The following is a 19,149-nucleotide window of genomic DNA, read 5'->3' as shown; positions in this document are numbered from 1 at the left end:
AACAAGCAAATTGCCCAGCAGCACAGTGAAGGAGTACTCCGTTCACCTCGCCTCATCATCATGATGTACTCAGCGGCTGAATAAAACATCAGCTCAGTACTCCCCCACAGAGCCCATCCCTTTGTGAGGCAGCTCCGCCAACCTCTTGACGGGCACTCGACTGATGTCCATTGTTATAAATGGACTGGGGGGGGGAGAACCAGGGGAAGGATCGTGGGGAAGTACACGGTGGATCTAGGCAGACAATGGGAACTGAATACAGGTGCTGGTGCTGAGGAGGGAGAAATACTGCAGCACTTAGCTGACTACACTGATGGTGGGGGGGGAGGGAATGGGAGCAAGTAGCAGATGGTTAGCTGAAGCAAGTACCAAGTGAGACTCAGGTGATCCTGACAGAAGACCACCCTGCTGGAACTAAAATTAAAACTAAATTTTCAGACAAACAGAATGCATTTCTTTTCCCTTTTCTTTGGACAAGAATATAGAGGCTACAGATCACAATACAAACAAAAGTTGATAAAAATATGAAATCCTAAACAACTGTGACTTTTGTAAACTGTCTTTTTTTTTAAAAAGATAACATAGTATCTTGCACATTAAAATGTAAATAATCGCTGGAAAGCTCATACAAATCTTTCTTTTCGCTACACATTTGAGGCCTCGAGCTCACTTCACAGTTTGTAGATTGGGCTCTGTAGTTCCCGGTACGATGTGCTTCTGGTCCATCCTTTATTTGTTGTATTTCTGGGCGATTTTGATTTGGGGCAGCCTGCAGATAATGAACACTGAGCTGAACTGAATATACCTGGGCACTTTCTATTTTATGCTCATTGTTGCCATTTGCACAATAACTATTTTTTTAAAACGTGGGGGTTGTTTTTCCTTAAACGGGTTTCATAGTTTTCTTTGTTTCATGGTTATTTGTGGGGAAAATAAAGCTCAAGGTATATACTGCATACATGCGTTAATAATAAACATTCTATGAATTTGAATTTATATTTGTGAATCCTTACGTTGAAGAGTATCTACTCAAGGAACATACTGATGGAGGATCTCAATTTTTTTTTAGTCAGATCAGGAAGAATGCAGCAAGGACTTAGCTGCTTGTCTGTGGACTCAACACAATGATTTTCCTGCTCCTCACTCACCGTTGCACTTCAGCAAGGACCGGTTGCTCTAGCATCTCCGTAAGGGCAGTTGTTGATAGCTCGTCTTTGCATCTAGGCACGTAGTTAAATTATAGAGGCAGAAAGCACCCGGTAAATCTCCAGAGACGTACCTCACGTTGCTGTAACTGTTTCCCCAGATGCAGACAGTGCGAGCATCACCTGCTCGTGATTTAGACAATGCTCTACAAATGCTGTAGCCACGTGACGCCGTGCAGAATTGCATTCCCCAACAGATTTAACTTCTCCCAGTGACAGAAACGCGATCTGACGTGCTTTCAGAGAAAAGCATGTTGAAGAGGGAAAGGAGCCCTCAAAGTTGCTCAGATGTGGAGCCATAGTGACTACATTTCGAACTGTAATTCTCTGGTCAACAGGGCAGAAAGGGGGCAAATGAAAAAGAATCCCACAGAATTTGGAAAGATACATTACAAATGTTCACTGATTTGTAAGGTAGCAGAATTAATCAATAATATGGTTTGAAATAAGTTCAAAGTAAATCTATTGTCAAATTACATACACGTCACCATATACAACCCTGAGATACATTTTTCTGCAGACATTCACAGTAAATATAAGGAACACACCCAACAGTATGGACAAATAACCAAAAGACAATAAACTGCGCAAATACAAAACAAAAAGAAATAATAATAATATAAAACAGAGCAGCAGGATATAATTAAACTGATGGATGAATACAAAACATGAGTATCTGGGCTATCAACAAGCAAAAAAAAAGATCATAATTTGATAAAGGGAAAACTTCCGACAGAATTTACTTCAAGGCTTAAGAAATTCTGCCAAACCGAGCTCAACAGAATAAAAATATAACAAAGACAATACATGCTTGCCCATATTAACATATTCTTTTTGCATAATATTTTGGTCCAAAACTGATCTGGAAATTTTACAAGGAAAAATAAGAACTGAAATGCCAAATTTTAGGGAAAAAAATCTCTGTCCACTTAAATACACTTAGACAGGAGGAGGAAGGGAAATAACAGACATAAAAAATACACAGGTCAGATATAATGATATATTTTCACTAACGAAGACAGGGTTCAGTACTCCATGCGAGCATACTGCCGGCAATTCTGATAATGCACACCACTAAACATCAATGAAAGCATAACCCAAACAAATGAAAAAAATCACTACTGCAGAAACAGTTAACCAATGGAAGAGCGCGACCCTCCATGGAAGACATCCCCAGGAACTGAGCAGACAAGATGTCAACAAGGAAGCATCAAACAGCGAGCTCCGAGCTGGAGACTTCTTCCCAGAAAGAGGGTTTCCTTGTGACAATACAGATTCAGGCGGTTAACATAAAAATTATCAAAAAACATAATAAAAGATCAACAAATTCAAGATGATATCTGCAGAAAATGCCAAGGAAAACCAGAAACAATCCAACACATTACAGGATCCTGAAGCAGATTAACTCAATCTGATTACTTACACAGGCACAATCAAGTACCAAACATTCACCAAAATCTTGCTTTAAAATACAAAAATAAAAGACACCATACCTTACTATAAATACAAGACTGGTCCAGTTTTGGAGTCAGTATTCCACAAATTATATTTTGACCCATCTGTTATTACAGATAGGAGAATCCATAATAATCACCCAGATATAATATTACAAGGATAAACAAGAATAACTTTCTTAATAGATAATGCCATTCCAAACACACATAACGTACAGAAATCAATAAATGAAAAACACCAGAAATCCACTGTATTAAAAAAAGAAAATTAAAAGACTATGAACAAGAACAAGGTATAATTTTCCATAATTAGACCTACACAGCAATATTTACATAAATCTTCAGAAAGCTACAATACCAAGCACCAATAGAATAGTCCAAAATTTGCTAGCAATTGAGAAATGAGTGTGCTTAGCTAAGCCGCTACCTCAGATTTAACCAGCCTGAACAGAGAAAAATAATAATAAATAACAATAAATATTGAGAACACAAGATGAAGAGTCCTTGAAAGTGAGTCCAAAGGTTGAGGGAACAGTTCGGTGATGGGGTAAATAAAGTTGAGAAAAGCTATCCCGTTTCAAGAGCCTGATGGTTGAGGGATAACTGTTCCTGAACCTGGTGACATGGGTTCTGGGGCTCCTGTACCTTCTTCCTGATGGCAGCGGTGAGAAAAGCGGTGACCTGGATGATGTTGGTCCTTGATGATGGATGCTACTTTCCTGTGACAGCACTCCATATAGATATGCTCAATGGTGGGGAGGGCTTTATTCACGATGGACTGACCATATCCACTACTTTTTTTAAGGACTTTCCATTCAAAGGCATTGGTGGTTCCATACCAGACTGTGATACAACCAGTCAATATATGGTACTCTCCACCACTTGTCTGTAGAAGCTTGTCAAAGTTTTAGATGATATGAGAAATCTTTGCAAACCTCTAAGAAAGTAGAAGCACTGCCATGATTTCTCCATGCGGCACTTACACATGCTAGACCCAGGACATATCCTCTGAAATGAGGAATTTAAAGTTGCTGACCCTCTCCAGCTCTGATCCCCTGATGAGGACTTGCTCAGGGATGTCCGGTTTCCACCACCTATAGTCAATACTTAGCTCTTTGGCCTTGCCGACTTTAAGTGAGAGGTTGTTGCTATGGCATCACTCAGCCAGATTTTCAATCTCCCTCCTATATGCTGATTCACCACCACCTTCGATTTGGCCTACAACAGTGGTGTTATTAGCAAATTTAAAAATGGCACTGGAGCTGTGCTTAGCCTCACAGTTATAAGTATAAAACAAATAGAGTAGCAGGCTAAGTATACAGCCCTGTGCTGATGGGAGATTGTGGAGGAGATGCTATTGACAATCTGAACTGACTGGGGACAGAAAGTGAGGACATCGAAGATCCAGGTTGCACAAGGAGGTACTGAGGCTCAGGTCCTGAAGTTATTGATTAGTTGATATCAGATTTCCCACAATTCAGTCTGGGAATAGAACGGTAGGCTTTCCTAATTGTGGTATAGGCCAAGTGTGCTGAGGCACCTGGTGCTGCATGCGATATGTTGACGTTAATTGGGCAGAGATTTCTTTAAGCAAGCCTGAATGAAGTCTCTGAAAATTATTTGAAAGGTGTCAGGACAAGTTGTTTCTTGTTTGCTAATGGTGGCACTCAGTACCTCAAGTGCCTGCGATATGTAAACTGTGGTCAGGATCATGGAGGAAAACTCTCTCAGTACATACAGCAATTAGCAGTTAATCATTAGATGTTCCAGGTCAAGAGAACAATAATATGACAACACCACTGCATCCAAGCACCACAAAGAGTTTACCATGAAAAACAGATCCCTACCTTCTGCTTTCTCTCAATTAGCAGTCCAGTCCATCTATGTATTGTCAAGCCTTCGGGTCTTACCAACGTATCTGGCAAATCCAGAGTGAGCCACATCTCCGTGAAAAACAGAATGCAGCAATTCCTCATTTCCCTCCGATACAGCCCTTAGGTCCTCAATCATTATCCAGCAAAAGTACATTTGCTAACAAGACGCTGGGTAGAGGAAGTATTCCACTCCGGCTCTTTTAGCCTGGCTTGGAATCCTCTCCTCCTCCTCTCTTTTGGCCGAAGCAATGCAACATCATTCACTTAAAAGGTACTGTTCCTGTATGCTTGGGAGTTAAGTCCTTCAGAAGATCTTGAAATCATTGAGACAGTTCAAAAATACATTACTTAAAGGAAAATTACACGCTGCAGAGTGCAGTGAGAGCAGTTCAGTAGAAATATATTTAGAATTCTTGTAAACTGTCCGCAACACATCACCATGGTTCACCAGCACCGTCTTGCTTTTTATCATCTTTCTTTTATTATCAAAGCCACAGAATACAAGATCAATGAATTTGCCATTTCATACCATTTTGGCTAATCTGACTGTAACCTCAACTCCACATTCTGGTACACTTGGGTGTACGAAACAACTTAACCACAACTTGCATGCCGCAGTCAGTCCACTCAACACATTAGAGGACATGTGATTGTACCTGGAAGGGTAGAGGATGTTCCCTCCACTGGAAAATTGTAGCCCTGAGAAAAGACTGGCTAAGCCAAAGGTCTTTATAACTGAGGAGGTTAGCAGAAGATTTAAGTGACCCGTGTAAAAGTGTGAGGGATCTTGACAGAGTAACAGTCAATATATTTAAGAATTAGCGGGGAAGGGAGGAAAAGCACCTCCCACCCAGAGAATGAGAGGGGTCTGGAACGTGCTACCTAAAGGCAGAAATCTACATCACATTTAAAAGTATTTGGATATGTGCCTAAAGAGAGACAATTGACAGAACCGTGAAACTATTGCTGGAAGGTGAGATTAAGCTGACCAGCTCATCTGAGAAGCGCAGGCAAAATGATAAACATAAGAAAGTCTAGAAAACCAAAGCAACACACACACACACACACACACACACACACACACACACACACACACACACACACACACACACACACACACACACACACACACACACACACACACACACACACACACACACACACACACACAATGCTGGCGGAACTCAGCAGGTCAGGCAGCATCTATGGAAAGCCAGATGGTCTCCTGTGTTGTACACTTTCTAAAATTTCTGTGGCACCATTTTCACTCAAGCTACAAGCACAGAGTGAAAAAAGTGCCGTTGAAATAATATAAAATGCACTACACAGGAGGTGGTTGATAAAACTGGAAAATTACTACTCTAACTCCCTTACATAATTTAAACCTTACATCATTTTATAAGAAGAAAAGGAATCTAGTGCTGCAAGGAGATTTGGGCCTTTCATAAGCAAATCTCAAATGTGAAATCAAAAATAATTTTGGAACACTGACAGCAACATATCTGAGATGCCAAACAAGGGAACTCTCCGATGCCTACTCAGGGCAAAAATCTGCTGAAGAATAACCATTTTCAAGCTAATAGCACAGTTGTTTAATAAAAGAAGCCGACCTTTTAACTAAACTTGCCAAATTCACATTTTGGTAATTAGTTCAATAAGCCACATTTCACCATCACGATGCCTAAATGGGTGTCTGGCTAACAGCAGTACTGATAAAAGAAAGTCTTGTTACATTATAGATGGGGTTAAAATATCAACTATTCACAAATACTACCACTGCTGTACACACTGCATATCTATGGGCTCCAACATTATTTCACATTATAGGAAAAAATAAAAATGGAATCACACAACCTTGTATACAGTTTTACTTTGAAGCTAGAACCGTGGGAATTAACAACATGGTTGCCTTTAGTCGGCAATATCTTTGCCAGCTCTGACTGCATTTGAGCTGTAAAAGTGATTTGAAACCCCCATGGTCATGAAACAGATCCATTTAAATCAGATAAAACTTTTAATATACTCTAACAGTGAAAACGTGATCAAAAGGAAACATGGGGCTGACTGAAGCTCAAAGTAGGAAAGCCACCCAGTTCAGATAGGATACATCTGAGGCTTCTAAGAAAATGCGGAAACTTGCATCGATAAATATGGGGTTAGTACTAGTCAGAGTACTTCGAATCCTACACCTGTCCACAAGCATAATTAAACATGAAAACTACAGGCCAGTAAAAAAATGTTTATTAATGGTATAACAATCAGGACAAAGCTAATTAGCATTTGGAAAAGGCAAATGGAAGTCAGCAAGTCAGGTTCATCAACCTGATCAAACTTCAAAGTAAATTTATTATCAAAGGGCATAGATGTCACCATGTACAACCCTGGCATTAATTTTCTTGTGGGCTTTCCTCAATGCTTTGGTGAATTATCAGAGAAGGGTGGATGAGGATAGCAGAATTGATGGCAAGCACCTGGACTTGCAAAAGAAAACTGGTGAAATACCACGTGATAAACCAGTTATTAAAATGAAGTCCAGGGAATTAAAGGAGAGCGGCAGCATAGCTGGCTACAAAGTCATTAACCAGAAATAGTGAACAGTTTTATGTTTAGACAAAAGTTTCAAACATCGGTAATGCTCTCCAAGAGCTAACGTTAATATTCAGAACTCTGTATGTTAAGGATCTGGACTTGAGGCAAAATTTCAAAGGTTGGAAATGTGACAAAACATGATGCAATGTTCTAGGTGGAATAGTTCTAACTTCATAACAATACCAGGTCAGTCAATAAATCATAGCTTATTTTAGGGGGTTAGATTATTAATTTTTGAGATCTATCAAAGACACAGAAGTGCTGCTGTAGAAGTAACAGAAATATTGTTCTCAAGAACTAGATACAGACATGCAGAAACAAGGTTAAAATTTAACACTGAAGTGCATTCCCTCTATTGTTTTTAAATAGCTACAGGGACCAGCCATTGCTCTGAGCAGTAAATTATTACACAGTCTGAAAAATGTACAGCACTATAAGTATTTTTTGTAATATGCATATCAAACCACTACTCACAACACAAGTAAACGACGTCAAGCAGTCAAAACAAAAGTAAAATGCTTTGACTAAATGGCGTCAGCATTCAGTGGGCTGACGGATTATTAACAATGAGGTACTAACTTCCATTCTGTGTTTGTTTTTACAATTTGTCACAGTGTTATAATTTGAAACACTGACAATGAAAATATATTGAACCTCCAAAATGTTCCAAGTAAATGCTTATTATTTGGAAAATTTATGGATTATATTCATCAACACATAATTAATTACAAGGTACTTCACAAATATATTGACATAGGTTTCAGAATCATATTAGAATAATTTCAAAATTATATTAGAAAATTCCAAATGCCCAGTAACAAAGTCTGCATGCGCGGGAGCATTTCAATTACTATGCAGTCGAGCACCCATGCAGCTTTGAGGGAATAGTGAAAGTCTTCTACGTGGTAGGTAGAATGAACAAAAATAATCTAAATGGTACAATTTTAAAACAGTATGGAATTAGAGACCCATGGTCCACACAGGTCAATTTCTAAAGGTGGCGGGACAAGACACAGCTTTTATTTTAAGAAATAGGGGGAGGAATAGTCTACAGACTATGTCAAGCAATGTCTTTGCTTTACTGATCAGGCCTCAACAGGAAACCTAATAGCTTCCCCAACACTGGGCAACAGACTTTGGAAGGAATGTTAATGCCTTAGGGAAGACACAAGAAAGCTTTATTCAAATAGTTGGAGAACCATGATATGCAGAGACTGCAGAGCTGGGATTGTTCTCATTAGAGCAGACAAAGGTATTCATAAATATATAAAATGCAGTTTTAATAGCAGTAAATAAGAAGAAGCTCTTTCACGATGAAGAGTCCCAGCCCAAAACATCAATTGCTCATTTCTCTCCATAGATGCTGTCTGACCTTCTGAGTTCCTCTAGCATTTGGTGTGTGTTGCTCTGGATTTCCAGCATCTGCAGAATCTCAGATGTTTACCACACAGAATTCAAGTTGTTTGAATTAGAGACAAGAGCAAACTATAAACCACAACAAATTGTTGCAATTTGCAAAGTTGTACTCAAGGGGGGGACAAAATAATGGAGAAATATTCACAAGGAGACTAAGGTTGTGGAGTTAACTGGGAAGTTCAACTTTAGAGCTAGCATAGGCAGGTTGAGCTTTATTGCCTCCTTTTGCCTTGCATTTTTCAACAAGCTGGATAATATAGAGCCCCGATTTTCTTACGAAAACACTGAATATGGTTCTAAGTAAGCACTCAACTATAAAAACATTATAACCCCAACTCCTTTGTTTTAATGGGAATGTCTCTTCCATAAATGACAGTCAACAATGAATAATGAAGATTGCAAAGTCAAGTTCAGACTTCAAACCTTCAGGACACAAGAAAATTTCAGATACTCTTATACGATGAATTTCTCCAAACGAGTCAAGATAAATTTGAATTTATGATGGACCTGTACCAGTGGGATTCAGTGGGATGATGGACCTTTCATTAAATCGAGTTTGTATTAATTAGTTTTTACACTTCTGGATTCCAGCAATGTGAAGTTGTCATAGACCACCAAAGTTAAATATTTTCCATATAAATGGAACAAGAGCATCTTATCTAATCTCTTGTTTTAATACTGCCTTTAATTTTAAGTGATAACATTAAAATGACTGGCATAGGAAAACACTGACCACTGTTTTGAAATATTGGTACTTTCAACAATAAGAGACCTTAAAGCACAGGAGCAAACCTTCACATGTTTATCAATGCCACTCCTACACTTCAAAAGGTGTGCTGTACATTTTCAGTATACATTCCACAATTCATTTTCTGCTATTGTGCCAATATAGATTCTAGAGAAGTCACCACGGATACCCAAACTCCATGATTGAATGGTTTAAGATTACATCTGGAAATTATAATCCTTCATATGAGTAAGGCATCAAATCCTTCTCATACAATTGCATTAAAATATTTATTTGCATAATACACCTACTTTGGAGCATTAGTCGTTTAAAAAAAATTGTTATATATTTTTCGATTGCCAAATTCCCTCTAAAGCTTCAAACAGTAATTCTTCAAAATGCAGTCACCAGAGAACTATATCAACCAAACTTGCAAACAGCAATCAGATAACTTTATTTTTTCAAAAAAAGTTGGTTGAGTGATAATTATTGGCGAAGACAATGGAATTGTTTCCCTGTCTTTGAATATTAATGAGGAAGTTTTTAATTTCACCTGAGAAGCTAAGAGACACCATTACAGCCATTTTATTACCATATCTGGCATATGGTTTGAACACAGAACCTCCCTCATGGCAAGAAACAAATCACCATTCTAATTTTGAAACATAAAAGCAGATAATTCTCAAGTGCTGCTTTTACCAATGAATTACATTCATTTTTGTACCTGTGCATTACACCAATGATTCACAATTTAGGGATTCATTTAAATCTTCATTTGCTCCTGCAAAGATTAAGTTTTATTAATGCAAAGTCTTAATTGATAATTCTCCTTCTGTTAAGCTATTCACAACAGAGAGGCACTATGTTAATCAATTCCATAATGCAATGTGTAATACCATTTTCTATTTGGGAACTACCTGTAGGCACCTATCACATTACTGGGAAGTGAAAAATGAGATGACTTTCAATGTAGTAAGAAACAATGCATTATAAAACTGTCCAAATGATGTGATTTCTATTCCAACTTGTGAAACTAACCTCCTTTAGTCAAGGAAATTATCTACAAAAAAAATCCAATTTTAAAAAAACCTTCACATTATCTGATTCCACTGTCACGAGAAATACCAGCATGTAATCTTTTCTATTCACCTGAATGATCAGGTATAACAACTCAACTGTGCAGGACTGCATCAGGGTGTCAGCAGAGGTTTCTCTGAGCAAGACTCTTCTCATTTCTACCATCATGGAGGAGGTACAGAAGCCTGAAGACAAACACTCAATGATTCAGGAACAACTTCTTCTCATCTGCTATCTGATTTCTGAATGGACACTACCTCACTACTTTTTAAAATTTCTGTTTTTGCACTACTTATTTAACTATTATTTTTTAACCACAATTCATTTTTTTCCTATTATTAATCGCATTGTACTGCTGCCACAAAGACAACAAATTTCACAACTTGTGACGGTGATATTAAAACCTGATTCTGAAAAGTATTTAAATACACAACTTTCCAAGCCACAGCTGACCTCTAGAGAGTAACTCAGAAGAGGATGAATCTATGTAATTATGATTCATAATAATCAAAAGGAGTGTAGTCACATCTAGTAAGGTTGAATAAGTCGACAATTTCTTTCACTGACTACTGAGCAACAGAAAGTAAACTAACACCTTATATACAAATACAAGGTCAAAACTTGCTTCACGATTGAGTATCAAGTTTACATCCAAACAGTTGCTCAGGGCGTTGTATTTTAGACAATGATATTCATCCGAGTAAACTTCTTGGCCAATTGAACAGGGGATTCACAGGTATCAAAATATCTGCACAGCTACTCAACACTAAAATTTAAAGGCAAAAATAATTTTTTAAACTTTCCAATTGAGTGTCAATGTAAAGGAAGAGAACGTTCCAATGAGCAAACACGAGGAAATCTACAGAAGCTGAAAATTCAAACAACACACACAAAATGCTGGTGGAACACAGCAGGCCAGGCAGCATCTATAGGGAGAAGCACTGTCGACGTTTCGGGCCGAGACCCTTCATCAGGACCCTTCACCTAGTCCCACCGACCTGCATTCCGCCCATAACCCTCCATTCCTTTCCTGTCCATATACCTATCCAATATTTTTTAATGACAATATCGAACCCACCTCTATTACTTCTACTGGAAGCTCGTTCCACACAGCTACCACTCTCTGAGTAAAGAAGTTCACCCTCACATTACTTGTCCAATAAAATATCCAAAATCTTCTCGTGTCCATTTGAAAAGGACAAGTCTCGTCCAGAGTGTGTTTTATTGAGCCAATAAAAAGAAGAGAGTTGTAAGCAGAGAGGCCATTGTTGGAGCAGACCAGTGTTAGAGTGGGAAGGTATGGCTCAGCAGGTTTCAATGAGAATAGGCTTGAACAAGCACAGGTGGAGGTTCTATAGTAAGTATTTTTTCTGTTTATTTGTCTATTAGAACACAGCTACTGCACTGAAAATGCAGTCTGACAGTTAGTGTTATATTCTTTGTGAGAGATGTGGGAACTCTGGGAGACCGCCAGTCCCCCTGATAACTACATCTGCACGAAGTGCATCAAGCTGCAGCTTCTGAGGGACCATGTTAACAAACTGGAGATGTAGCTTGATCATCTTCAGCTCATACAGGAGAATGAAGAGGTGTCAGATAGAAGCTACAGGGAGGAAGTCACTCCCAAGTTGCAGAAGGCAGGTACCTGGGTGACCAACAAGAGAGGGATAACGAATAGGTCGCCAGTGCAGAATACCCATGTGGCGATTCTCCTCAATAATAAGTATACTGCTTTGGATTCTGATTGGGGGGGGGGGGGTAAGAGACAGCCTACAAAGGGGTAACTGCAGCAACCGGATTTCTGGCACTGAGTCTGGCTCCGAGTCTCAAAAGGGAAAGGGGGGGAGAACTGCAGTACAGTAGTGATTGGGGATTCCACAGTGAGAGCAGCAGACAGGAGATTCTGTGGACATGAAAAAGACACCCAGATAATCCTTCCAGGTGCCAGGAGCAGGGATGTCTCGGATTGGGTCTACAACATTCGAAGTGTGGAGAGTGAGCTGCAAGAGGCCACGGTACCTACTGGTACCAATGACACGGGCAGGAAAAGGGAGGAGGTCCTGAAGTGAGAATATAGAGAATTAGCACAAAGCTGAAAAGCAGGTCCTCCAGGGTAGTAATCTCGAGATTACTGCCTGGGCCACATAAGAATAGAACGATTTGGCAGACGAATGCATAGTTGGGGAATTGGTGCAGGGGACAGAGTTCAGATTTCTGGATCCTTGGGATCTCTTCTGAGGCTGGTATGACCTGTACAAAAAGGACAAGTTATACCTAAACTTGAGGGGTCCAATATCCTTGCGGGCAGGTTTGCTAGAGCTGCTGGGGATGGTTTAAACTAACCTGGCAGGGGGATGTGAAGCAGAGTGATGGGGCTGAGGATGGGCATTTAGTACACAAGCAGATGCAGTGTGGAGCGAGACTGTGAGGAAGGACAGGGAGATGGTAGGGCAAAATTGCAGTCAGGAAAATGAGTTAAAGTGTAACAAAGATTTCAAAGGTACATTTAATGTCAGAGAAATCTATACAATATTCATCCTGAAATGCTTTTTCTTCGCAAACATCCACAAAAACAGAGTGGTGCCCCGAAGAATGAATGACAGTTAAATGTTAGAACCCCAAAGTCCCCCCCCCCAGCTCCCCTCCCTCCCGTTAAGCGGCAGCAAGCAACGGACCCTCCTCCCCTCACCTGGCACTCACGCGTGCAGCAAAAGCAACAGCAAAGACACAGACTTGAAGTACTCCAAAGACTACGCGTTCACCTGGTATTCAACATACCACAGGCTCTCTCTCTCTCTCACTAATAAGAGATAAAGAGACGTCTCTGTTTCACAGGGGCAAAATTAACAAGGGTGATGAGTACAGGACTGAAGGTGTGATATTTCTATGCATGCAGTATGCGGAATAAGGTATATGATCTAGTAGCACAGTTAGGTATCAGTAGCTATGATTTTGTGGGCATCACTGAGCCGTGGCTGAAAGGAAGTCATAGTTGTGAGCTTAACATCCAAAGATACACATTCTATCCAAATGACAAGCAGATAGGCAGATGGGGTGGGGTGTCTTGGTTGGTAAAAAATGAAATCAAATCCTTAGAAAGAGATGACACAGGATCAGAGCTAAAGAATCCTAGTGGGTAGAGTTAAGAAACTGCGAGGGTAAAAAGACGCTGATGGGAGTTACGTATATACAGGCATCCGAATAGTAGCCAGGATGTAGGATACAAATTACAATGGGAGACAATAAAGGCATGTAAAAAGGGCATCATTACAATAGTGATGAGGGATTTCAATGTGCAGGTAATTGGGAAAATCAGTTTGGTGCTGGACTCCAAGGGAGGGAATTTCCAGAATGCCGACAAGCTGGCTTCTTAGAGCAGCTTGTGATTGAGCCCTCTAGGGGAAAGGCAATTCTGGATTGGGTGTTGTGTAATGAACCAAATTTGATTAGAGAGCTTAAGATAAAGGAACCTTTAGGAGGCAGTGATCATAATATGGTAGAATTCACCCTGCAGTTTGACAGGGAGCAGACAAAGTCAGATGTATCAGTATTCTGGGGGAGTAAAGAGAATTACAGAGGAGCATGAGAGATGAGCTGGACAAAGTTGATAGGAAGTGGACAATAGCAGGGATGATGGCAGAACAGCAATGGTAGGAGTTTCTGGGGGCAACTGGGAAAGGAGAGGATAGATACATCACAAATATGAAGACCCATTCTAAAGGGAGGATGAGGCAACAAGGTGAATCAAAGACAGCATAAAAATAAAAGAGAGGGCATATAATACAGCAAAACTTAGTGGGAAGTTAGCGGAGTGGGAAGCTTTAAAAGACCAACAGAATGCAACTAAAAAGGTCATAAGGAGAGAAAAGGTGAAATATGACAATAAGCTAGCCAATAACATAAAAGTGGATACCAAAAGTTTTTATTATTTTTCAGATATATAAAGAGTAAAGGAGAGTAGATATTGGACTTCTGGAAAATGCTGCTGGAGAGGTAGCAATGGGGGGACAAAGAAGTGGCAGAGGAAGTTATTAAGTATTTTGTGTCAGTCTTCACTGTGGAAGACTCTAGCAGTATGCCAGAATTTCGAGTGACAGTGGGTAGAAGTGAGTGAAGTTGCTATTACTAAGAAGCAGAAAAATCTAAAAGTAAATCAGCTACCTGGGCCACACACCAGGGTTCAGAAGCAGGTAAAGAGATCATGGACACGTTAGTAATGACCTTTCAAGAATCTCTAGATTCTGGAATGGTTCCAGAGGACTGGAAAATTGCAAATGTCTCTCCACTAAGGAAGGACGGAGGCAGAAGACAGAACATTATAGGCCATTTAGCCTGACTTCAGTGGTTGGCAAGATGTCCGAGTCCATTATTAAGGATGAGGCTTTAGGGTACTTGGAGGCACGTGATGAAATAGGTCAAAGTCAGCATGGTGTCCTTAGAGGGAAATCCTGCCTGTCAAATCTGTTGGAATTCATTGAAGAAATAACAGGCAGAATAGACAAACGAGAGTTTGCTTGGATTTCAGAATGCCTCTGACAAGGTGCTACACATGAGGCTGTTTAACAAGATAAGAGCCCATGTTATTACAGGAAATTTACTAGCATGGCTAGAAGTCTGGCTGACTGGAAGGAGGCAAGGAGTTGGAATAAAGGGGCCTTTTTTTAGTTAGCTGCCAGTATTCCATAGGAATCAGTGTGGTACCATTTCTTTTCACCTTATATATCAAGGTTTTGGATGACAGAATTGATTACTTTATGGCCAAGTTTGCAGACGATACAGAGGTAGGTGGAGGGGCAGGTAGTGTTGAAGAAACAGGGTGCCTGCAGGAAGATTCAGACAAGACTAGGAAAATGGGCTAGAAGTGGCAGGTGCAATATAGTGGAGGGAAGTGTATGATCATACATTTTGGTAAAAGAAATAAAGGTGTAGACTATTTTCTAAACGGATAGAAAGTTCAAAAATTAGAGATGGAAATGGACTTGGGCATCCTCATGCAGATTTCCTAAAGGTTAACTTGCAGGTTGAGTCAGTGGTAAGAAAGGCAAATGCAGTGATAGCATTCATTTCAAGTCGACTAAAACATAAAATCAATGATGAAATGCAAAACTTTTATAAGACATTGTTCAGACCACACTTAAGAGTATTCTGAGCAGTTTGGGCCCCTTATCTAAGAAAAAACAGTGGATGAAGCCAGTGGGAGAGCCAGTGGATGCAGTGTACCTGGACTTCCAGAAAGTTTTTGATAAAGTCCCACATAGGAGATTAGTGGGCAAAATTAGGGCACATGGTATTGGGGGCAGAGTACTGACATGGATTGAAAATTGGCTGGCTGACAGGAAACAAAGAGTAGTGATTAACGGGTCCCTTTCGGAATGGCAGGCTGTGACCAGTGGGGTACCGCAAGGTTCGGTGCTGGGACCGCAGCTGTTTACAATATACATTAATGATTTAGATGAAAGGATTAAAAGTAACATTAGCAAATTTGTTGATGACACAAAGCTGGGTGGCAGTGTGAAATGTCAGGAAGATGTTATGAGAATGCAGGGTGACTTGGACAGGTTGGGTGAGTGGGCAAATGTATGGCAGACGTAGTTTAATGTGGATAAATGTGAGGTTATCCACTTTGGTGGCAAGAACAGGAAGGCAGATTACTATCTAAATGGAGTCAAGTTAGGAAAAGGGGAAGTACAACGAGATCTAGGTGTTCTTGTACATCAGTCAATGAAAGCAAGCATGCAGGTACAGCAGGCAGTGAAGAAAGCTAATGGCATGCTGGCTTTTATAACAAGAGGAATTGAGTATAGGAGTAAAGAGGTCCTTCTGCAGCTGTACAGGGCCCTGGTGTGACCCCATCTGGAGTACTGTGTGCAGTTTTGGTCTCCAAATTTGAGGAAGGACATTCTTGCTATTGAGGGAGTGCAGCGTAGGTTCACAAGGTTAATTCCCGGAATGGCGAGACTGTTATATGTTGAAAGATTGGAGCGACTGGGCTTGTATACACTGGAATTTAGAAGGATGAGAGGGGATCTGATTGAAACATTTAAGATTATTAAGGGACTGGACATACCGGAGGCAGGAAGCATGTTCCCACTGATGGGTGAGTCCAGAACTAGAGGCCACAGTTTAAGAATAAAGAGTAGGCTATTTAGAACAGAGATGCAGAAAAACTTTTTCACCCAGAGAGTGGTGGATATATGGAATGCTCTGCCCCAGAAGGCAGTGGAGGCCAAGTCTCTGGATGCATTCAAGAGAGAGTTAGATAGAGCTCTTATAGATAGCGGGGTCAAGGGATATGGGGAGAGGGCAGGAACAGGGTACTGATTGTGTATGATCAGCCATGATCACAGTGAATGGCGGTGCTGGCTAGAAGGGCCGAAGGACCTACTCCTGCACCTACTGTCTACTGACATTGGAGAGAGTACTGAGGAGGTTCATGAGAATGATTCCAGGAATGAAAGGGTTAACATATGAGGAGTGTTTGATGGCTCTGGGCCAGTACATGCTAGAGTTTTTGATGAGAGGGGGGAACCCCATAAAAACTTATTGAATATTGAACATCCTAGAGCAGATGTGGGGAGGATGTTTCCTGTATCGGATGAGTCCAAGACCAGAGGGCATAGCCTCAGAATAGAGAGATGTTGATCTAAAACAGATATGAGGGGAAGCATCTTTCGTCAGAAGGTGGTGCATCTGTGGAGGCCAAATCAATGAGTATATGTAAAGCACAGGTTGATAGGTTCTTGATTAGTCAGGGTGTCAAAGGTTACTGAGAGACGGCAGGTGAATGGGATTGAGAGGGGTAGTACATTAGCCATGAAGGTGAAACAGACTCAATGGACCAAATGGCCTAATTCTGCTATGTCTTATGATCTTGTAGTATCCAACACGTGAAACCCGTGAAAACGGTGATCCTGACTGAACAGAGAGACAGGGAAGAGCTGACGTCCACTTAACAAAGTCTGGCCAACATCTGCCGAAGTGGAATAATTTATAAAACAGATCCTTCGGGCCCTTGCTTCAGTCGTCGTCGAAATAAACTCTCCAATTGCACAACTCTAATACCCAGAACAGTTGTGCGGTAATCGGCTTGACACCCACCCCAGCTCCTCCATCGTAACCACACATAAACAAACCAGCCATTCAAAATGCTTTTCAGAATTATGAAGAGTTAAGGCCGGAAATTGGGTGGAATATACCAACACGTACTGAAAATAAAATTTCTTGTCATGTACCTGGCACAACATCAGTATCCAGGGTTACCAAGGGTGAGAGCGGCCCTGGCCAGTCTGGGTATACTGGAGAGAACAGTCAGAGCAGGGAGGCAGCAATATCGCCCCAAAAAAACTGTTTACAAAATTGGTGAAACTGGAAACAGAGGGGCCCCGCCCGCTGTAGCCCAACCAGCTGCACATATCAACACACAGATGTATTTCAGCAGGGGGAAAAAACTTTCTGGAATGAACGTTTCCTTAATTTAAAACATGCCCTTGCTCTTCTCCGCCGAGTTCCATACAGCACGGCCGCTTACTTCATGCTTCTGAAAGCTGTTACGAGAGAAAGAGCCGAGGACAACTAACTGCAGCGCCCGCAACAGTTCTCCCCTTTGCACATTCACACACAAAGCATCAAACAAGTTTTGATGCAGCCTTCACCTCCGCAAACCTCACTCCGCAAGTGTGTGTGTGCGCGTTAAATGGTCAGTGAGTGAAATCGCTGAGCTTGTGTTTTTGTCTAACACACGCCAGCCTCAGATGTGAAGCAGATGGCTCTTAACCCTTGGTTCCCTGGCTACCCCCCCCCCCCCCAACCCTCTGTGTAAACCTCATGGTAAATCCACCAGAACGGAGGCTAATGGGGAGGGCGTGTTAAGGGAAGGTAGACACCGAGTCCGCCACGGCTCTCTGCAAACAATGAAAAACCAAGCGATAGCCCGAAGTTTGGCAGGGGTCCCGATTACTCACCAGGACCACGATGAACCGCTCCTCCAGCTCTCCCGGCTCGGGCATAGGCACCTTCAGGGGCACGCTGTGAGCCCGCAGGTCGGTGTGCTGCGAATCCATGCTGCCGGCGTTCCCCATGGTCGTGCCCCCCGCTCGGGTGCCGACACCCACCTTCCCTCAGTTCTCGAGCACACAATTAAAAAGACAAGGGGAGGAAACGAAAATCCTGCAATCTTCCCCCACACACCTCCTTCCCGCACGGCTGCAAACGGCCACTCTCTCGGGTCACTTTCTCCGGCGTCTCAGCGGCCAGCACGAAGCCGACAATGAACGCAGGGCTGCGGGTCTCCCGTCGACCATCCCAGCAGCGACTGCAGTGGGAAGCGCCGTCAGCCTCTCCACGCCTTCATCCTCCCTTCGGCGCCTCTCCCGATCGCCTGGCTGGCGGCTACTGGGCGCACGGAACGAACGGTGCGCTCTAGCTACTACTTGCACAATCTGGGCACCACTCCCCGTGTGTGCAATGCATGATTCAGGTTTAGCGGTGCAGTCTACTAATCCTGCTCCGAGGACACAATAAGCGCTTTGATCCCACACACTCAGACAGCCAGTCACCCGAACGACGTTTGCGCAACAACGGGGCTCGTCTGGGGTTGGTTTGAGGAGACTTGCTGGACTCTGGGAGTTGTAGTCTTCTCTTAACGTGCAGTTTGCCCAAGAGAACTCCAAGACTGCCACATTTTGAATTGTTCTGACCTGACAAGGGCCAGATCAAATTCTCTTCGTTGTTATTTTTTTTTGTTAATGAACTTGTTTCGGTTTTACCATGCAAAGTAAAGTTGTGACTTTGCGTGGGGAAATTCTAGT

General features: G+C 41.5%; 1 protein-coding gene across 8 annotated transcripts in view; it reads right to left on the bottom strand.

The window, feature by feature from the left end:
- Positions 1–18,908, bottom strand: part of LOC140728506 (formin-like protein 2) — a 237,700-nt gene extending 218,792 nt beyond the window's left edge. For all 8 annotated transcript variants that reach the window (XR_012099089.1, XM_073047320.1, XM_073047319.1 and 5 more), the window contains exon 1: positions 18,304–18,908. Coding sequence is in view for 7 of the 8 variants with exons in the window: in XM_073047320.1 (XP_072903421.1) it covers positions 18,304–18,420 (117 nt within the window). In the remaining variant the exon portion in view is untranslated. The remainder of the gene's footprint in view (positions 1–18,303) is intronic.
- Positions 18,909–19,149: the final 241 nt, after the last annotated feature.

The sequence above is a fragment of the Hemitrygon akajei genome, chromosome 5 (genome assembly GCF_048418815.1).
Source record: "Hemitrygon akajei chromosome 5, sHemAka1.3, whole genome shotgun sequence".
Taxonomy (NCBI): Eukaryota; Metazoa; Chordata; class Chondrichthyes; order Myliobatiformes; family Dasyatidae; genus Hemitrygon; species Hemitrygon akajei.
Note: the sequence above shows the minus strand (reverse complement) of the source record. Positions and strands in the feature narration are given on the sequence as shown.